This window comes from Artemia franciscana, chromosome 3 (assembly GCF_032884065.1).
Source record: "Artemia franciscana chromosome 3, ASM3288406v1, whole genome shotgun sequence".
In the NCBI taxonomy this organism is placed as follows: Eukaryota; Metazoa; Arthropoda; class Branchiopoda; order Anostraca; family Artemiidae; genus Artemia; species Artemia franciscana.
The window spans coordinates 5,382,247-5,405,446 of NC_088865.1; the positions used below are offsets into that span (position 1 = coordinate 5,382,247).

Sequence of the window (23,200 nt, forward strand, 5' to 3'; positions counted from 1 at the left end):
CCCTTAAAAACATTATTCTCAATTACTTACATAAATATAAAAATAATGATGAAGCTACTATAATAAAAAACTATCCCCACAAGTTTACCATGTTTTCGAAGATTATATCAAAATTAAAACTTTATTTCGGCTAACACTGACCAAACAGTTCGTGGTAACGAACTGTAGTAAGAAGTAACCCGGCACAATAGTAACCGAAACTCTAAAAAACAGAATTTTGATACTGATAGTTACATCAAAAGAATTGAATTTTACTGCTGATTTTAAATATTTAAGTTTCATCAAGATTAGTCTTACCCATCAAAAGTCACGAGCCTGAGAACATTTGCCTTATTTTGGAAAATAAAGGGGAAACACCCAATAAAAGCCATAGAATCTTAACAAAAATCAAACCATTAGACTCAGCGTATCAGAAAACCCTACTGAAGAAATTATCTACAAAAATATAATTATAATCGTTGTTCAAGGATAAACTCTTGGGGAAGGGGCCCCTGAAACGAACAAAAATTATTTTTTATATGAAAGGGGTTGCCCCCTCCGCAATGCCTCGTTCCTTACGCTAAAGTTTTTTTTATTGTTTTAAAAAGTAGAGTTGTGACAAAGAGTCAAACTTCAGCGTAGAGGGGACAACCCATTTGATATACGGAATAATTTCTGTTCGTTTTAAGTTGTAATGTCGCTCCATACTTGCAGTTAAAGAAAACTTTTTTTATTTTTTTATTTAATCCGCATGATAGAGCTGAGCTGGTATAAAAAAGCTCTTTGGCTATGGATAAGATGATATACGTATTTTCAAATGCGTTAGAAGATTCATTTCATGTAAAAAAAACTAACAAATTGTTGCTAACGAAAATTAAGAAGTTGAAATATTTTTTTTATTATAAAAATAAAAATAAAAAAATTTTTGTAAGTAAACTTCTGACTAGCCAACACTTATATTACATTAATAAACATTATATAAAATAGCAATCGTAAATATTTGTCTGTAGGCTAATTGTAATATATTCGTAGCAATAGTTATCACAACAATATCCTAAGTTATAAGCTGAGCCAGCAAAAACAAATACCATTTTTTATTACAAATTCGAGCCTTAATAGAAAAAATTCGCTGTGACAGAGATGCCCAATGAAGAAATAGGCCTCAATATAAAGCCATAAAATTGCTTCTTTTAACTGATCACTAAAATCTATTGGTAAAACTTCTAAGTACCAAGGACATTCGATTGAAAACATTTGTTGCCCTCTCCCAGTCTGGACCAATCTTAGGTCTGTTCATGCTTGAAAGCCATGGTTTTCTAAGATTTATCTTTTGATTGTTCCGAAGCTATGACTTTTCCAGGCTGTATCATTTTTGAAAAATATTTACATATTAAATTTTTTTTTAAATAAAACATTATTTTAAAGAATATTTAAAAAGAAATTGTGTTTATCAGACATTTCAATGCTAGAAAACGTGGGAAAACAAGAAAATGAGGTGATTTATACCCTTCATACTATACACTTCATACTAAGACCAAAGTGGTCTTAGAAATTATTTACTTTCGCTGAATATTCAATGTCTTTATTTCTGTTAAACTACTCTTTCCCCTTTAATCTTTTGGTTTTGAACTTGTTTTCCTCCAAGGCTCAAGGCTCAACCAAAGGCTAAATAAACTCGTTACAATTTAAACAGGGAAATCATCAAAATCTTAAAGATCCTCAGAATATCGACATTCCTGGCCCTTATCATATCCAGTGTCGTCAGTAGCAATGGTGGCATTTAAATTCTCAGTGTAAAGTCTACAAAGAGATTTAATCACTACAGTAACAAAGCCTCTGAAACCCTCAAAAGTTTCATCCCTTTTGTAATAGCGAAGCCATCAACACTTGAAACTGTTTTAGGCCACCAATGATACTGATACTTTAAAGGCTGAGTCTTTTATGGATTCTGCTATTCCATAGCCTGATGCATCAACAGCAAAATCATTAATACTTTAAAGTAAGTCAGGACACTGATAATTTTGAGAGTTTTAAAGTCCGAACTATTAGGAAGTCTGCTGTTCTACGCCCTTATCTACCACTGAGGGAGTTTTGGGGCTCACATGCTGACGGTAGGAAGGTTATCAATGCTTTAAATGACATCAAGACACTGATTTTGCTAACACTTTAAAGGCAAAATCTTTAAGACTTCTGCTGTCCCATGCCCGTATACATCACTAAGACAGCCCTGATACTTTTAAAATAGGTAAGTCACCGATGTTTCAAACAATATCAGGGCATCGACGATGTTGACATTTTATATAACCCTTAGAACTAGAAGTATCCTGACTTAAGCGACCGAACGACTTATAACTATTTCCACCAGGTAGTAAATAAGTTGGTGTGTTTCTACCCCCATAATTATCTTTAGGCAAAGGATAAGATCCAGTGTATGGAACTTGAACGGGTTCCAGATACCTATTTTGATCACTGGCTGGGTATCTTGAGTCTCTATAAGTCACATGAGGATAAACTATGCTTTTTTCACGTTGATGAATATAGCTATCAATCGGTACGGCATAATGTCCCTCCGCTAGATTGGACGAAGGTGTGGGTAGGCACGGAGTCGTCTGTTCGTTAGGCAGTCGATATTGACATATAGGTGTTTTTGTTTGGAATCTTCTTCTGATGATGCAATATACACAAAAAGCAACTATTCCTATTAGTGCTATGCTTGCTATAGGCAGGACAATTATTGTTGTTGAATCAAGACGTGAAATCTGTCCTGGAACAAGCGAGCCTGAAAGAAAATAGCAGTTATTTTATAATAATTACATATTGTGTATGTCTACTAATAATTAAAAATTTTATTGTGGTATTTTGGCTTTTGTTATATTACTCCACTTGTGTTGTATAGTGCGTCAGAAAAAATTATTATTATTAATATTATACATAGCACATACGGATAAAGGTCTACATACAGTACATTCATTGTCCCCGGGGTCACTCGTATGCTTGTATTGTATATTTTATATTTTATTTTATGCTCAACTTTTAAACTGTACTACATCAAGTAAGTATTATTAACCGACATAAATTTTAATTTCTATAAATATTTCATATTTACATAGATAATAAAACATAATATTTATTAGCGTAAAGGGGACATCCACCAATAATCTACCGAAGTAAAAAAATAAAGTAAGTGAGTACTGTACCAGAATATAAATGTATAAAGATGGTACTCCATAGCCCATATTATAAATTAGAAAGATTTGTTACAGAGTGGCTGCCAATTAGACAAAAAAAGTTAGGGATCGTAAGGGAAGTTTTTTGTTATAAAAAAAACTTTTTCCACTAGATAATTTTTTTTTGACGCATATTTAAATTTTTGGTTACTATGGGCGATTGTTGGTTCTTTACTAGGTTGCCTAAAATGCGGCTACCATAATTAAAAGCAGGTAATATTTTATAAATTATAAAGATTATCAAACATATATAAAGTCTCTCTTCCTAAGGGATGATAAAAAGACAACGCTATAAGTACTTCAGAAATGTTAAGACTTGGCTGAATGAACAAAAAAAAAAAAAAGAAATATGGACGAATGTTTGGCTAGATTCTGTTTCAAACTAAAACTATAAAATACTTTTTTCATCTCATCAAAGTTGTCGTCTAATCGGTTGACGCTTTGCTAAAAATTGGAAATGGTAACTTATCTTAAACATAAACCTTTATTCCAGTTATTAAAAAAAAAAAAAAAAAAAAAAACATTCAATCAGAATTCTCATCCCGAATCTATGGACAAACCTTAGGGTAGCTTCTGTTTCGAACTAGATTTTTACAACTTATTTTTTCCAAACGCCGAAGTTGTGTGACACATTGATAAAATACGTTAGCCACAAGCTATCTTAAATAGCTATTAAATAAAAAAAACAAGTTTTTTGAAATGAAAGTAAGGAGCGACATTAAAACTTAAAACGAACAGAAATTACTCCTTATATGAAAGGGGTTTTTCCTCCTCGACGCCCCGCTCTTTACGCTAAAGTTTTTTATTGTTTTAAAAAGTAGAGTTGCGAGAAAGAATCAAACTTTAGCGCAAGGAGCGGGGCGTCGAGGAGGAAAAGCCCCTTTCATATAAGGAGTAATTTCTGTTCGTTTTAAGTTTTAATGTCGCTCCTTACTTTCATTTCAAAAAACTTGTTTTTTTTATTTAATTTCTGAAAGTTTTTGAATTAATGCATGTCTGATTTTGGCTCTCCGTACATAAATTATTAAAATGAAATTTGCATATTAATTCTTTTTTTGGCTAAATGGCTTTCTCTTGGTTTTGATCAGACGATTTTGAGAAATAAGGGGTGGGGAAGGAGGCCTAGTTGTCCTCCAATTTTTCGGTTACTTAAAAAGGCAACTAGATCTTTTAATTTTTAACGAGCGTTTTTATTAGTAAAAAAACACGCAACTTAAGAATTAACTTACGTAACAAACTTTTATATTCTTATATTTTTGATTATATATATGAGGGGGTTGGTCCCCTCGTTAATACCTTGCTCTTCAAACTAAATCTTGTTTTGTCCCAATTCTTTAAGAATGACCCCTGAATCAGAAAGGCCGTAGAATAAATAGTTGAAATTACTTAAAAAATTTTTAGCATAAAGAGTGAAGTATTTATCTCCTCCTAAATACCTCGCTCTTTATGCTAAAGTATTTTTAGAACCCCTCATATGCGTAATAATCTCTGTTCGTTTTAAGTTTTCATGCTTCTCGTTACTTTCAATTGAAAAAACTTTTTCATGTTTATATTTTCATTGTTTGTTTTTTTATAGTAATGCTAGAAAGTCCTGCGCCCTTTTGATTGAATTTCTCTTCCCCATGAAATATTCCTCCAAGAAAAGATCCTCCCATATAGCCCCCTCCCCTGAACCCCACACCCAAACCAAAAAAATCCCCCTGATAACGTCGGTACACTTCCCAGTAACCATTACTGTATGTAAACATTGGCCAAAGTTTGTAACTTGCAGCCCCTCTCCCAGGGACTTTGGGGGGTACGTCATCCCCAAAGACATAGTTATTATGGTTTTAGACTATGCGGAACAAAATGGCTATCTCAAAATTTTGATCCGTTGACTTTCGTAAAAAAATGAGCGTGGGAGGGGGCCTAGGTGCCCTCCAATTTTTTTGGTCACTTAAAAAGGGCACTAGAACTTTTCATTTCCGTTAGAGTGAGCCCTCTTGCGACATTCTAGGACCACTTGGTCGATACGATGACCCCTGGGAAAAAAAAAACAAAACAAAAAAAACAAATAAACACGCACCCGTGATTTGTCTTCTGGCAAAAAATACGAAATTCCACATTTTTGTAGATTGGACCTTGAAATTTTTTCTATAGGATTCTCTGATACGCTGAACCCGATGGTGCGATTTTCGTTAAGATCCTATGACTTTTAGGGGGTGTTACCCCCTATTTTCTAAAATAAGGCAAATTTTCTCAGGCTCGTAACTTCTGATGACAAAGACTAAATTTGATGAAACTTATATATTTAAAATCAGCATAAAAATCTGATTCTTTTGATATATCTTTTAGCATTGAAATTCCGTTTTTTAGAGTTTCGTTTACTATTGAGCCGGGTCGCTCCTTACTACAGTTCGTTACCACGAACTGTTTGATTTCCCAGCAATATTATAAGAATATGTCAGAAAATTTTATTTCCAATCAGACATCTTGGTTCGAATATACATGGCCACATTGGCTGTTCGGCTCTGCTTGACAAAATTAACCGTCACTTGTTAGAATTTAGTCGTTTACCATCACCTGTCAAGAATTAGGCAGATAAGATATTGGGTACGTGCGATATTATTATTGTTATTATTACTATTATTATTATTATTATTATTATTATTATTATTATTATTATTATTATTATTATTATTATTATTATTATTATTATTATTATTATTATTATTATTATTATTATTATTATTATTATCATTATTATTATTATTAATAATATTATTATTATGAGATTATTACTTGTAAGTATCCTATATTTACAAAAAAACTATGTTTTTTTAAAGAACTAAGTGAGTTTTGAATTTTGGTCTGAGCTTCTTTATAAAAAGCCAAAGCAAAGCTCACAAGGTATAGTAACTTATATTGATTTTCAAAAAATGAAATTAGAGAAATGATCATCGAGAATCTGGATTCTTAAAGCCAATAAAAATGCTACATACAAAACAAATATTCAAAGCAAAACGAATCAACAAAATGAATATTGGTTTGTTTCGTCGAGTATTTTTATTGCCCCTTAAAAAAAATTCTCAATCTTCATTTCTTTAATTTTGTTTTTCACTATGGCAGGACATATGGAATTATCTAATTTGATTTGTATGCTGAAACTCAAAAGTGGAATTTAAAACTAAAAGAGTTCTCTACAGAAAATTTAGTAAAATATGACAATTCTTAAACAAAAAAGTAAATTAGGAATTTTTCGGACTGATGTTGTTCTTAAGAAATCCTGAATAATTAAAATAAAAGTTGAAGACCAGAAAAATAGTCAGTTGTCTTACTTTAGAAAGAAACAATATAAAAAACAAAGAGACGATAAGTCATAGATAGATAGATCTTTTACTAAACTAAATAAAAAAAACAAGTTTTTTTAACTGAAAGTAAGGAGCAAAATTAAAAATTAAAACGAACAGAAATTACTTCATATATGAAAGGGGCTGCTTCCTCACCAACGCCCCGCTCTTTACGCTAAAGTTTGACTCTTTCTCTCAACTCTTCTTTTTAAAACAGTAAAAAACTTTAGCGTAAAGAGCGGGGCGTTGGTGAGGAAGCAGCCCCTTTCATACACGAAGTAATTTCTGTTCGTTTTAAGCTTTAATTTTGCTCCTTACTTTCAGTTAAAAAAACTTGTTTTTTTTTATTTAATTTCTGAACGTTTTTCAATCAATGCATGTTTTTATTTTGGCTCTCCACAGAGGAATAATTAAAACGAAATTTGCATATTTTGTTTTTGCTAAATGGCTTTCTCATAATTTTGATCGAATGATTTTGAGAAAAAAGAGCGGGGGAGGATGCCTAGTTGCCCTTCGATTTTTTGGTTAATTAAGATAAAGGCAACTAGAACTTTTAATTTTTTACGAATCTTTTTTTTAGTAAAAAATATACGTAACTTATAAATTAGCTTACGTAAAGAAGTTTTGTATTCTCATGTTTTTATTACGTATATGAGGGGGTTCGCCCCCTCGTCAGTACCTCGCTCTTTACACTAAAGCTTAAATTTTGTCCCAATTAATTAAGAATGACCCCTGAATCACAAAAGCCGTAGAATGAATAGTTGAAATTACTAAAAATACTTTAGCGTAAAGAGCGGGGTATTAGGAGGAGGTGAGACCCTCATATGGGTAATAATTTCTGTTTGTTTTAAGTTTTAATGCTGCTCTTTACTTCCAGCCGAAAAAAACTTTTTCATATTTCTTTTTACATTGTTTTTTTTTTCTAAATAATGCTAGTAAATCTTGCGCTCCCTTAATGGAAATTTTCTTCCACCATGACAAATTCCTCGATGGAAAATTACCCCAGCCTATCCCCCTATTCTCAACCCCTCCCCCCAACCAAAAATTCTTACTGAAAACGCCTGCACACTTCCCAATAACCATTACTATATGTAAGCATTAAATAAAAAAAACAAGTTTTTTCAACTGAAAGTAAGGAGAGACATCAAAACTTAAAACGCACAGAAATTACTTCGTATATGAAAGAGGCTGCTTCCTAATCAACGCCCCGCTCTTTACGCTAAAGTTTGACTCTTTCTCTCAATTCTTCTTTCTAAAACAGTAAAAAACTTTAGCGTAAAGAGCGGGGCGTTGATGAGGAAGCAGCCTCTTTCATATACGAAGTAATTTTTGTGCGTTTTAAGTTTTGATTTCACTCCTTACTTTCAGTTGAAAATCTTGTTTTTTTTATTTAATTTCTGAACGTTTTTGAATCAATGCATGTTTTGATTTTGGCTCTCCGCAGAGGAATAATCAAAACGAAATTTGCATATTTTTTTTTTTGGCTCAATGGCTTTCTCATAATTTTGATCGAATGATTTTGAGAAAAAAAGAGCGGGGGACGAAGCCTAGTTGCCCCCCGATTTTTTGGTTAATTAAAAAGGCAACTAGAACTTTTAATTTTTTACGAATCTTTTTATTGGTAAAAGATTTACGTAACTTATAAATTAGCTTACGTAAAGAACTTTTGTATTCTCATGTTTTTATTACATATATGAGGGGATTCGCCCCATCGTCAGTACCTCGCTCTTTACACTAAAGCTTAAATTTTATCCCAATTCATTAAGAATGACCCCCTGAATCACAAAAGCCGTAGAATAAGTAGTTGAAATTACCGAAAATACTTTAGCGTAAAGAGCCAGGTATTAGAAGGAGGTGAGCCCCTCATATGGGTAATAATTTCTGTTTGTTTTAAGTTTTATTGCTGTTCCTTACTTCCAGCTGAAAAAGCTTTTTCACTTTTATTTTTTAATTGTTTTTTTTTTAAATAATGCTAGTAAATCCTGCTCTCCCTTCATGGAAATTTTCTTCTCCCATTACAAATTCTCGAAGGAAAGTTCCCCCAGCATATCCCCCTCTTCTCAACCCCTCCCCCAAACCAAAAAAATCCTCCTGAAAACGCCTGTATACTTCCCAATAACCATTACTATGTGTAAGCACAGGTCAAAGTTTGTAACTTGTTGCCCCTCCCACGGGGACTGTGGGGGAGTAAGTCGTCCCCAAAGACATAGTTTTAAGGTTTTTCGACTACGCTGAATAAAATGGCTATCTCAGAATTTTGATCCGTTGACTTTGGGAAAATAATTAGCGTGGGAGGGGGCCTAGGTGCCCTCCAATTTTTTTGGTCACTTAAAAAGGGCACTAGAACTTTTCATTTCCGTTAGAATGAGCCCTCTTGCAACATTCTAGGACAACTGGGTCGATACGATCACCCCTGGGAAAAAAAAAAACAAAAAAACAAAAAAACAAATAAACACGCATCCGTGATCTGCCTTCTGGCAAAAAATGCAAAATTCCACATTTTTGTAGATAGGAGCTCGAAACTTCTACAGTAGGGTTCTCTGATACGCTGAATCTGATGGTGTGATTTTCGTTAAGATTCTATGACTTTTAGGGGGCGTTTCCCCCTATTTTCTAAAATAACGCAAATTTTTTCAGGCTCGTAACTTTTGATGGGTAAGACTAAACTTGATGAAACTTATATATTTAAAACCAGCATTAAAATGCAATTCTTTTGATGTAGCTATTGGTATCAAAATTCCATTTTTTAGAGTTTTGGTTACTATTGAGCCGGGTCGCTCCTTACTACAGTTCGTTACCACGAACTGTTTGACTGGTCAAAGTTTGTAACTTGTAGCCCCTCCCACGGGGTCTGTGGGGGAGTAAGTCGTCCCCAAAGACACAGTTATCAGGTTTTTCGACTACGCTGAATAAAATGGCTATCTCAGAATTTTGATCCGTTGACTCTGGGAAAATAATTAGCGTGGGAGGGGGCCTAAGTGCCCTCCAATGTTTTTGATCACTTAAAAGGGGCACTATAACTTTTCATTTCCGTTAGAATGAGCCCTCTCTCAACATTCTATGACAACTGGGTCGATACGATCACCCCTGGGAAAAAGAAAAAAAAAAAAAAAAACAAATAAACACGCATTCGTGATCTGCCTTCTGGCGAAAAATACAAAATTCCACATTTTTGTAGATAGGAGCTTGAAACTTCTACAGTAGGGTTCTCTGATACGCTGAATCTGATGGTGTGATTTTTGTTAAGATTCTATGACGTTTAGGGGGTGTTTCCCCTTATTTTCTAAAATAATGCAAATTTTCTCAGGCTCGTAACATTTGATGGGTAAGACTAAACTTGATGAAACTTATATATTTAAGACCAGCATTAAAATGCAATTCTTTTGATGTAGCTATTGGTATCAAAATTCCATTTTTTAGAGTTTTGATTACTATTGAGCCGGGTCGCTCCTTACTACAGTTCGTTACCACGAACTGTTTGATTACCAGTTTATTTTAATTTTCTCGCAAAAAAGAAGTACATTCCTTCATAAGCCCTTTTCTATCAAAAATATTATTGGTGTAATATAATAAACCTAGGACCATATAGTTGAGAAAGGGAATCCTCTTTTTGTCTAATCACTCAGGGTAATACTTAGGGTAATCACACAGGTGCACTCCCAGAGGCCCTTAATCGACTACCCTTTACGAATATGTAGTAACAATCAAAAATTCAAAGCACAAATCATCGTTTTTTGTGAGTGAAGTGAGCCTACTGTATGATATTGATCAATAGTAAAAAAAATTCTGAATTTTTTCGACTATTTTGTGTAGAAAACTGAATTTTCTAAAAACAAAATTTCAGAAGGCTGTATAACAAGACAAAAACTTGCAGAAAAATTTACAAATAGAGCAGAGACTTATATCAGGTTCAAATATAGGAGACAGAAGGGCAAATTAAAAAAAAAAAAAAAAAAAAAAAACAAAAAAAAAAAAAAAAAACAACAACAACAAGCGAGACATGTAATAAATACAGAGAATTGTGGAATGAATTGTAAAAACTGCGGCGTTTTAGATGGAGGGTTTGGTCTGAAAGCCCCTTTCCCTAGAGTTTATCCTTGAACAACCATTATAATTATATTTTTAAAGTATTGTTAGCCAAAATGAGAAGTACTACAAATTATTTTTAATCGTCCCAGAGAAAGAGCAGTTTTAGCTGTTTATGCCTCAAAGCTACCCGTGGAATCCGGGCTAGAGTATTATTTTGCCAAACAAGTGTATGTAGCAGACATTCCTGAATTTCAGGATAATATTCCTCTAATTTAAAATTGACGCAATAAGTAATTGAGCCACTTTCTACAGTAAATTCTGGATCTCAGCATAATTCTAAAGTGACCTAGGTTAGCTAGGAAGTTTCACTAGAAGATGGGGAGATATTTTATTTTTTTATTTATTTATTTTCTTTATTTCCCTCAAAAAATGAGGAATAGGCTACAATATAATATAAAGAAAAGATAAATGATAACGCTTACAATAAAAAAATATCAAGTATTGATCAAACACTTAAAAAGAGAAAAAAAAGATACAAAAACACTTCCTAAATAGTTTAGCCTATAAATCATTAAGAGCCAGAACTATTACTAAAAAACGGAAATAAATTGTCGCCTAATATGATAATACCCTAATGCTGGTTAATACCCAGCATTAGAGCTCGTATCTATTTCTAACCCCTACCTATCATTTTCGAGGTTTTTGAACAATGTAAAACATGTGATGCAATTGCTAAAAGAGAGAGAGAAAAAAAAGGTGTGATATCATCGAATAAAAAAGTTGCATATTTGTCTCTACGGGAGTCCTTTAGTATAATATAGATTCCAACTTTATTACCTGTGAAAAGATTATGGTTCTTGTCAAAATATAAATCTTTAGCTCGATCTAGCAATTCATTATTCATCCATTAAGACTATATAGGGAAGTGCATATATACATCACTCCATGATAAAATCATCAGCATTTCTAAAGACTGGCGAAAAAAAATCAAGATTAATCTGGCCATATGCCAAGACGCCGAGACGGAAATAAGTTTCTTTAGAATTTCAAAAGCCCATTACCGAAACAAGGTAAACTACGAAAATATATGGCGAATGAAATTTCTGAAGGTACAATAACTACCATTTCATAGGTGCCTTCCTACGAAGCCAACCCAAAACCCTCAAACTAACTTCTAACTGAGCTAGCATGTGATGTATACAAGCCAGGAATCAAACAGTTCGTTTTTTACTGTTTTAAAAAGTAGATTTGAGAGAAAGAGTTAAACTTTAGCGTAAAGAGCAGGGCGTTGTGGAGGGAACAGCCCCTTTCATATTCAGAGCAATCTCTGTTCGTCTTAAGTTCTAATGTAGCTCCTTACTTTCAGTTAAAAAAACTTGTTTTTTATTTAATTACCACTAGGCTCCTTAGGCCCGGGCCAAGGGGTGCGCAATGTCATGAGGTGCAATAAGTCATGACTCAGCTATTTTTCTCTTGACAAAAACTGGACTGATGTGATTTATCATCAAAGTGCCAGGTATACTCCGCCAGGCACTGCGTATTCACAGAAAAGCGATCTTAAGACAATACAGGAATTCCGTGGCCACTTACAAACTGTTAGATGTCTCCCAAGATTGGCAGTTGAGAGTTTGGTACCACCCCTCTTTTTCATTACTTTTGGCTCATCCGTTGCTCATCAATTTTTTGGGAATTTCCCCGAACATCTGACCAAAGGAGGGAAAAAACGCTTGGGCCTAGAAATCCAAGCTTCAAAGCCTTAAATCCGGACCTGGATGCATGCAAAGGCACCATATGGGGGGGGGGGCATGGAGGGGCAAATGCCCACCCTAGATTTTCAAGGGGGCCCAAGCTTCCACCAGAAAGGGCCCTTTGCCGGACATAATAATCCATTATGTCCAACATAATCAATTTTGTCCAATTGATTTGAAATTACTGCACGCCTATTGACCATTAATCTTTTAACCAAAGAGCATAATTACCTGACGACCCTTGAGGTAATTACGCTCTTTGCTATTAACCATTAAGCCTTAAGGTATTAATAGACATTAGCATTAGTTAGTATAAAGTCATTATCTTAGTGCAAACCGAGTTGGGCAAGGATAGGAATTGGAGTGACAGAATTTTTTGTGATCTTGTCGATTCAACATCTTATTTGTTTGTTATCATGAGTTTTTCCGGAGCTCAAAAGCGGAAATTGGCAGCCTTGAAGAAGGAGAAAGAGGCAGAAAATCAGTCTTCTCTGAGTAGATGAATCAAACAGTTCGTGGTAAAGAACTGTAGTAAGGAGCGACCCGGCTCAATAGTAAACGAAACTCTAAAAAACGGAATTTTGATGCTAAAATATAGGCCTACATCAAAAGAATCAGATTTTCATGCTGATTTTAAATATATAAGTTTCATCAAATTTAGTCTTTGTCATCAAAAGTTGCGAGCCTGAAAAAATTTGCCTTATTTTAGAAAATAGGGGAAAACACCCCCTAAAAGTCACATAATTTTAACGAAAATCACACCATCGCATTCGGCGTATCAGAGAACCCTATAGCAAAGTTTTCAAGCTCCTATCTACAAAAATGTGGAATTTTGTATTTTTTGCCTGAAGACAAATCACGGGTGCGTGTTTATTTGTTTGTTTATTTTTGTTTTTTTTCCCCAGGGTTCATCGTATCGACCAAGTGGTCCTAGAATGTCGCAAAAGGGCTCATTTTAACGAAAATGATTGAAAAAATCATTTTCCACTCCAAAAAAATTGGAGGGCATCTAGGCCCCCTCCCACGCTCATTTTTCTCCAAAATCAACAGATCAAAATTTTGAGATAGCCATTTTGTTCTGCATAGTCAAAAACCATAATAACTATGTCTTTGGGAATGATTTACTCCCCCACAGTCCCTGGGGGAGGGGCTGCAAGTTACAAACTTCGACCAGTGTTTACATATAATAATGGTTATTGGGAAGTGTACAGTCGTTTTCAGGGGATTTTTTTTGGTTGTGGGGGTGGGTTTGAGGGGAGGGGGCTATGTGGGAGGATCTTTCCTTGGAGAAATATGTCATGGGGGAACAGAAATTCAATGAAAAGGGCGCAGTATTTTCTAAAATTACTATAAAAAAATAATGAAAAAATAAAGATGGAAAAGTTTTTTCAATTGAAAGTAAAGAGTAGCATTGAAACTTAAAACGAACAGAGATTATTACGCATATGAGGGGTTCTAAAATACTTTAGCATAAAGAGCGAGGTATTTAGGAGGAGATAAATACCTCGCTCTTTATGCTATAGTATTTTTAGTAATTTCAACTATTTATTCTACGGCCTTTCTGATTCAGGCGTCATTCTTAAAGAATTGGGACAAAACTTACGATTTAGTATAAAGAACGAGGTATTAACGAGGGTACAAACCCCCTCATATACATAATAAAATTAAAGAATATAAAAGTTTGTTACGTAGGTTAATTCCTAAGTTACGTATATTTTTTACTAATAAAAAAATTCGTTAAAAATTAAAATTTATAGTTGCCTTTTTACATAACCGTAAAATTGTATGGCAACTAGGCCTCCTTCCCCATCCCTTATTTCTCAAAATCGTCTGATCAAAACTAAGAGGAAGTCATTTACCCAAAAAAGGAATTAATATGCAAATTTCATTTTAATAATTTATGTGTGGAGAGCCAAAATCAAACATGCATTAATTCAAAAACGTTCAGAAATTATATAAAAAAAACTAGTTTTTTAACTGAAAGTAAGGAGCAACGTTAAAACTTAAAACGAACAGAAATTACTCCATATATGAAATTGGTTTTCCCCTCCGCAATCCCTCGCTCTTTACGCTAAAGTTTGACTCTTTGCCAGAATTCTGCTTTTTAAAACAATTAAAAGCTTTAGCGTAAAGAGCGAGGGATTGCGGAGGGGACAACCCATTTCATATATGGAGTAATTTCTGTTCGTTTTAAGTTTTAACGTCGCTCCTTACTTTCAGTTAAAAAAACTAGTTTTTTCTTATATAATTACGAAACAGAAACCATGACCGTGTGAACTGGTTCTGTAAGTAAGTGCAAATTTGTGTTTCTGTTCTTTTTGGTTTCAGTTTTCTGTGCCACTCACAGTTTCGCGGACTAAAAGAACTGAATTTGCACTGAAAAGGATTTTCCGTGTTGTTTTTTTCATTTATGAGCAACACGGTTTGCAAACTCCTGTCTTCTTCCAATTAGGTTCAAAGAGTCGAGTTCGAGCATCCTGTACTAATAAGTGGCACAGAAAACCGCAGTGAGTAGTACACCGTATGAAGAGTTATATAACTACGTCAAATATATATTTTTTTTATATATTGGTCGCCGTTCATTAGTCAGATAATTCCTTGTCCAAGTCGGAGAAAATCCGTTGTTACTAGTTTAGACCACAAGCCAGCCAACTTAGGCAAATCTGTATCCCAATTTATCTATTTCTGTAACTAATTGCCGTGAAACTAGATGCTCTAGAATATTCTACTTTCTTTTAATCACTTAACCTCGTTAATTGTAATCTTCGTTGTTATAATTAATCTTAGAGGTCAGTGTGGCTGAGTTCCACATACGGTTACAGTACATTCCCAAGCAACACACGGGTGCTGAAGATGCATTTTTACTTAGAATATTAGATCGATGTGCTGCGAAAACCCGAATTTTTCTTACGTGACACGAAGTGAATCGGGGGGGGGGGGAGGGCAGAAGGAGTTCATGCCCACCAAAGATTTGGCCCAAATGGAGCCTTAGATAACTTCGAAGACCACACTGCCTTTCCATGACGAAAGTAAAACAGTTCAAATTAGGTATGATACCTTTTTATTGACAGTGAATAGATATAAAATTATTTAACTTGATATTTCGAACACATATACAGTGTTCATCATCAGCAGTAAAACTAAAAACTGCTTTTTAGTTTTACTGCTGATGATGAACACTGTATATGTGTTCGAAATATCCAGTTAAATAATTTTATATCTATATAAAAAGGTATCATCCCTATTTTGAACTGTTTTACTTTCGAAATGGAGTCTTTGGATGCATGCCGAGTAGTGGTCCTACAATTGACAAGTTAATCCTGTCAGAAATCAAGTGCTGAAATAAAACGACTTTTTTCTAGATTAAATAAAAAAAAAATGTTGTTTTTTTTTCAAGGGAAACTGAGTCAAACAGTTCGTAGTAACGAACTGTAGTAAGGAGCGACCCGGCTCAATAGTAACCAAAACTCTAAAAAATGGAATTTTGATGCCAATAATTACATCAAAAGAATCGCATTATAATACTGATTTTAAATATATAATTTTCATGAAGATTAGTCTTACCCGTCAAAAGTTATGAGCCTTAGAAAATCTGCCTTATTTTAGAAAATAGGAGGAAATACCCTCTAAAAGTCATCCGATCTTAACGAAAATCACACCATTAGATTCAGCGTATCAGAGAACCTTGTTGTAGAAGTTTCAAGTCCCTATCTACAAACATGTGGAATTTCGCATTTTTTGCCAGCATTTTATGCATGCGTGTTTATTTGTTTTTTTGTTGTTTTTTTTTAATGTCGCAAAAGGGTTCATTCTAACGGAAATTAAAAGTTCTAGTGCCCTTTTTAAGGGACAAAAAAAATTGGAGGGCACCTAGGCCCCCTCTGACGCTCATTTTTTCCCCAAAGTCACCGGATCAAAATTCCGAGATACCTATTTTATTAAACATAGTCGAAAAACCTAATAACTATGTCTTTGGGGACGACTTATTCCCCCACAGTCCCCGTGGGAGGGACTGCAAGTTACAAACTTTGACCTGTGTTTACATAGAGTAGGCTAATGGTTACTGGGAAGTGTAAAGACGTTTTCAGGGGGATTTTTTGGTTTGGAGGAGAGTTGGGGGGTTACGTTGGAGGATCTCTCCATGGAGGAACTTCTCATGGGGGAAGAGACTTTCAATGGAGGGTGCGCAGGATTTTCTAATATTATTTAAAAAACAATGAAAAAATAAATATGAAAAGTTTTTTCTATTGAAAGTGAGGAGCAGCATTTAAACTTAAAACGAACAGAAATTATTACGCATATGATGGGTTTACCTCCCCGTAATACCTCGCTCTTTACGCTAAAGTGTTTTTAATAGTTTCAACTATTTATTCTACGGTCTTTGTGATTCAGGGGTCATTCTTAAGGAATTGGGACAAAATCTAAGCTTTAGTGTAGGTATCGACAAGGGGTGAGCCCCCTCATATACGCAATAAAAACATACGAATATAGAGGTTTGCTACGTAAGTTAATTAGTAAGTTCTGTATATTTTTTACTTATGAAAACGTTCGTAAAAATTAAAAGTTATAGTTGCCTTTTTAAGTAATCAAAAATTTGAGGGCAACTAGGCCTCCGCTCTCACTCCTTTTTTCTCAAAATCTTCCGATTAAAACTATGAAAAAGCCATTTAGCCCCAAAAAATTAATACGCAAATTTCGTTTTAGTTATTTATGCGCGGAGAGCCAAGGTCAAAAAATGCATTAATTCAAAAACGTCCAGAAATTAAACAAAATAAGAAACAAGTTTTTTTAAATAAAAGTAAGGAGCGACATTAAACTTAAAACGAACAGAAATTACTCCGTATATGAAAGGGGCTTTTCCTCCTCCACGCCCCGCTCTTTACGCTAAAGTTTTTACTGTTTTAAAATGTAGAGTTAAGAGAAAGAGGCAAACTTTAGCGTAAAAAGCGGGGCGTTGAGGAGGAAAAGCCCCTTTCATATACGGAGTAATTTCTGTTCGTTTTAAGTTTTAATGTCGCTCCTTACTTTCATTTAAAAAAAATTGTTTTTTTTGTTTATTTCAACAAAGAGTGGACATTCTAACTTCACAAAAATTTACAGTTGATGACATTATAAAACAAATCGTGTCGCTAAGAATTGCTATCACTTCTGTTTTATTAACGTTCTCTAGTGCTTATATTCAGTCAATAATCACATATTTTTCTAATAGAGGAGCTGAGATAGTCACTAGAGTAGATATTTCAGCTTCAGACAAACAGCAAATGCAGAAAATTACTTCCCCTGAGATCATATGGGGTTTTCGAGAAATAGATCAACAACTGTTGTTATTGATCTATATTCTAATTCTAATAGTTCTAATAGTGCCTTCTAATAGTGAGAACTTCCACCTGGAAGCTGACTAAAGGCCAAACAGATTATTTCAAAGTAGTTTTCACAACCATTTTGTTCCTTTACCCACCACCGATTTAACGACGAGATGATTTGACAAACGGGAACAATCTGGTATGGGGTTGCTAAATGCCAATGGTAATGCAGAGAAAATAATAGTTTTCACAGCCATTTTGTTCCTTTACCCACCACCAATTTAACGATGAGATGATTTGACAAACGGAAACAATCTGGTATGGGGTTGCTCGAAACTTAAACACCATTTAATGAGCTTTTGAGATTGTAAACCAGACCTAATGTGGAAATGTCAATGAAAACTCAGAATTAGAAGAAAAATAGAGATAAAATCAATTAAAATAAAGGAAACGATTATAAAAAAGAAATTCTAATAAAAATTGAAAATTAAAAATAAAGATAAAACTAAAAGAGAGCAAAATAAAAAAAGTTAAGAAAACAATAGATAAAACAAACTAGAAGTTGGGCTGCTGCATCTGAACTAGCGTGGAAATGCAGAGAAAATAATAGTTTTCACAGCCATTTTGTTCCTTTACCCACCACCAATTTAACGATGAGATGATTTGATAAACGGAAAAAATCTGGTATGGGGTTGATCGAAACTTAAACATCATTTTATGAGCTTTTGAGATTATAAACCAGACCTAATGTGGAAATGCCAATGAAAACTCAGAATTAGAAGAAAAATAGAGATAAAATCAATTAAAATAAAGGAAATGATCATAAAAAAGAAATGCTAATAAAAATTGAAAATTAAAAATAAAGATAAAACTAAAACAGATCAAAATAAAAAATGTTAAGAAAACAATAGATAAAACAAACTAGAAGCTGGATTGCTGCATCTGAACTAGCGTGGAAATGCAGAGAAAATAATAGTTACCACAACCATTTTGTTCCTTTGCCCATTACCGATTTAACGACGAGATGATTTGACAAACGGAAACAATCTGGTATGGGGTCGCTCGAAACATAAACACCATTTATTGAGCTTATGAGCTTACCAACCAGGCTTTACAACATCAAAAAATGAAGCAACAGGAAACAAAGGGAGTCTAGGGCAAAGCGAATGTACTACTACTAATAATAGCTCACTGCAGCACCAAGCCACCTGAAGCCAACAAAGCTACGCACACTCCTCCTCCAACCTAATCTATTCAAGGCCTCCCTCTTTACACCCTCCCAAGAAGTTCCCATTACCTTTAAGTCTTAATTTATGACATCCTCCTAATCCAGAAGAGGGCGACCTGCTCTTCGTGTGGCCGCAGACGGTTGGCCAAAAAGGACAATTTTTGGCAATCTGTCATCTTTCATCCGCAGAACGTGGCCTAGCCATCTTAACCTTTCTTTCATCATAGCCCTAGAAAACGGGATTGAACCACAGCACAACCTACTGTTTGAAATACAGTCAGTCAGCCGGATACCTAGAACAATCCGTAGGCAATTTCTCTAGAAAACATCTAGTATATGTTCGTCTGCTTTTCGGAGCGCCTATGCTTCAGAGCCATATTTGACCACTGTCATCACTGTAGCTTCCAATATTCTAATCTTGGTTTGCAGACTCATCTTCCTATTCTTCCAAACTTTTTTTTTTAACGGTGAAAAAACACCCTGAGCCGTACCTATTCTACTTTTAACATTTTCACTGCTCCCACCGTATTTACTAATAATACTAACAAGGTCCTTAGAATTAAAAAAAAATTATTAAGACGAGAAACCATCGCCTTCTCATTTATTTTGCTGAACACTAATTAGTGTTTAGCAAAAAAACTAATTAGAAAAATTAGCCGATGGTTGTCTAGATCATTTCGTGCTCTTCCGCCCCCCCCCTTATATAATATGATGAATCGAGTGCAATTGAGACTATTCAGGAAAATACCATACTAAAAGGAGAGGTTTATAAGTTTTGTTAAATGAGAGACAATGGAAGGAAGTATGAACTTAATTACTTTAGTAGGAATATTATCAGGGTCAGATGACGAGGAATCTTATATAGTGTACGTTCTTCTCAGGAGGGTTTCTTTCTTTTATGGGCAGAATTTTTCCAATATTCTCTTCTTTCGTTTCCTTTTTATTACCAATTGTTAAACGTTTGAATTTATTAGCTAGGGTAATAATATATTATCTTCGTTACAACCCTATCCATAGAGACTTTCGACGAGGCTGCTAAACTGTTTGCTTGTATTAATGTATGTATTTTTTTTCGAGCCCTAGAAAGTGTCTGATCTATGAGATTTTGAAAGAAGATTTGTCCCAGATTTGTAACTGAAAGTAATTCACCAATGACTCCTTAAGCCCCGCCTTTATTTTTCCCCGCCAGTAGTTGCCAAACTGCTGTCCAACCAATAACCAATCAATCAAACCCAGATGAGAGGGGGGTCAGAACTGCCTATTCTGATTTTTCCCTAGGGGTGACCGTGCCAAACCAAAAGTACAGCAATTCACGGTAGGCCTCTTTAGAAAAAAATAAAATTTCTAGTACCCTTTTTGAGTGACCAAAAGTGCGCACGACGGTAAAGTGACGTTTTCTACCATTTTATGGCACCAAACTCTTATTTTACCCCAAAGAAAACCAAATTGCTACTGATCGAAAATTCTGTGAAATTAAATCGATTTATAACCGTCAAATAACTATATACTAAGCTACCCAGTGGCAAGGGAAGTTATGCTATACGTCGGCGCATTCGTTCCTGAAAAGCCACGTACTTCATACAAGGCAAATGATTAATATGGCAAATGGTAATATACCAATTAAGATAAAACACTTTTGAAAAAAAATTGGGCTATATCTTTGTTTATTAGGGGGTTGGGGGTAAATTATAGAGGGTTTGCATGCCTAATGTGTTAAGTGCTATTATGCTGCATATTATGTAGTAAGAACTGCTTTCTAACTTCACTCTGTCTAAATACTCTACCTTCATCCCCCTAATGTGCAAACACTTTACATTTACTCCCCCCCCTATTCCGCAAATATGTGGCCCAGATTATATATTTTCCGTCAATTCTGTCACTTCTCTTTGTCTTGCTTCACTCTAAGCTAATAGAAAATAACGAAAAATAAGTTCTATAATGCATAAATGAATGAACAACTTGAGCGGTAGTAGGTTTATCATACAAGTACCGTTATATTTAATTACGTAAAATTAAGCATCAGCTATAATGAAGAGTGGGTCATTTTGTAGGCAAGGGGGAAGGGGGAAGATGTATAAAAGAGTTCATTTCAATGCCCAAACTGACTAACTCTCCATGAGCCTTCAAATAAATATAAAAAGTGGTATTGGGGAGGGGTTGTAGGAATTATTTTTATCATCATTAAAATAATCCTGAATAAGGGTGCTGCTTAATAATACCTTCCTCCTTGTTGCAGAAAAAAATTCTTGGCAATAGTTTAAAATTTTATTTAATGAAATTGATTTTATTCATATACCTTCCTCTTCGTCTCAGAAAATGTTTTTGGTAATTATTTTAAAGTTAGTTTTATTTTAAAGTAATTTTTTTGCTAACTAATACCTTCCTCCTTGTTAGAGAAAATTCTTTGGCAATTATTTTAAAATTAATTTTATTTTAAAGTTACTTTTTGCTTAATAATACCTTCCCCTTGTCGCAGAAAAATGTTTTTGGCGATTATTTTAAAGTTTTATTTAACTAATTTGATTTTTTGTCATATTTCATGAAATTATACAATGATTTTTGATTGCATATAATCCATTTTGAAACAGGAGCGATGGGTCAACTTGCGGGTGGAGAGGCAGACACCTAAAGAGTCCTTTTCAATGCCCAAACATCCCAACTCCCGTTGAGCCTCCAAATAAATATGGAATGACTTTTGGGAGGGTGGGGGGGTAATGGTACCTAATCACTTTTAACTCCTCGGAACTTAATTCGTCAACGACTATATTATTTGAGCTAAGGAGAGCATAAATGCCTCTCCATCGCGACATTCTTTTCCTGTGCAGCATAAGAGATTAAGTTTACATGCTTACTCCCACAGAGGTTGAAAAATTAGGAAGGTTATCACGTGCCTTACTTGGAAATATCTTGCGGGAGATGGCAAGTGCAACCAGGAGTTCTGTTTTTAGCGATTTTAAATGGTAATATTTCTGTTTTCCTGTTTATATAATGGTAATAATTCTCTTTTCCTATTTATATAAAACGCTTTAGTGTATTAAAACATATATATATATATATATATATATATATATATATATATATATATATATATATATATGTATATATATATATATATATATATATATATATATATATATATATATATATATATATATATATATATATATATATATATATCTATATATATATATATATATATATATATATATATATATATATATATATATATATATATATATATATATATATATATATATATATATCATGTATTTAAACATCGGAGAACCCCATTGTAGAGGTCACGATGACTTAATCTGCGTCGAAGGTCAAAAATCAAAAGTCACGCAGAATTTCCGTCCATACAAAGAATAGTACCCCTTTCTGTCTACCCAAAATTCCGTATTAAAGATATTACGAAAGACTTATTCAACGAAACTACACTGTTCATAGAACATTAAAAAAAATATATTCATATTTTACTCAAAATGGTAATTACACCCTAACCAAAAATCGGGACGTTACCAATCAATTTACAATTATGTATATATATATATACAATTAACCTTAATTAGGCCTGGGCATGATTTGAAAAACAATCGGCGTTAAGTAAAAAAAAAAATTCAACTGAAAGTAAGGAAAAGTTAAAAAATAAAACACAGAGGAATTATTCCGTATTTGGGCCGGGCTACACCCTTTTTAATCCCATAATCTTTGCAAAAAAACTTACTTTTTGTCCCAACTATTTAAGAAAGACTGCTCATTTACAAGGGCCGTTGAATTTGATATTTTACCACCAGTGGCCTTGACAGTCAGCCGTACGAGACAGAAGCTACAACTTGTGCCTGAGCGTGATCGGACAAACCGCTACCAGACCTTTTTTGTCCCTTTTTTTTAAAGTCAATATATAATAGTGCATAATAGCATGTTTTGTATTTCAACATTGAATTAGCTATTTGAGCTACGATTGTTGTTTAAATAAACCTTTCTCTCTATTTGAATGAGTAGTCATTTGTAAAGAACGTTAAGACGTTAGCACGAAGAATGAGGGATGAGGATGGAACAGCCCCCCTTTTATGTGGAATAATTTCTGTTTGTTTTAAGTTTTGATTTTACTCCTTACCAAGGTCGTATCCAGGAGGAAGGGTACCGAGTTTGAATTGCTGAAGGACAAAGACCGTTGAATTGGAATAAGAAGCTATTTAAAAGCACTAAAAATTTTAGCGTAACAAGCATGGGATTTAAGAGAAGAAAGCCCCATTGGAATAGCTTCTATTCGTTTTAATATTTCTCTTTACTTTTAAAAAAGCTTGTTTTTTCAATACCCTTAAGGAATAAAGGGATTGGACTTCGAAAATTG

General features: G+C 34.0%; 1 protein-coding gene and 1 long non-coding RNA gene across 3 annotated transcripts in view; one reads left to right on the plus strand and one right to left on the minus strand.

Moving 5' to 3' along the window:
- LOC136024803 (uncharacterized) overlaps positions 1-23,200 on the plus strand; it is a 137,672-nt gene that overhangs the window by 63,214 nt on the left and 51,258 nt on the right. The window lies entirely within an intron of this gene.
- Positions 1,416-23,200, minus strand: part of LOC136024799 (fibroblast growth factor receptor-like 1) — a 113,371-nt gene continuing 91,586 nt past the window's right edge. Inside the window, exon 9 of the mRNA XM_065700269.1 lies at positions 1,416-2,758. Within this exon, the coding sequence (XP_065556341.1) occupies positions 2,241-2,758 (518 nt within the window). The 3' untranslated portion in view covers positions 1,416-2,240. The remainder of the gene's footprint in view (positions 2,759-23,200) is intronic.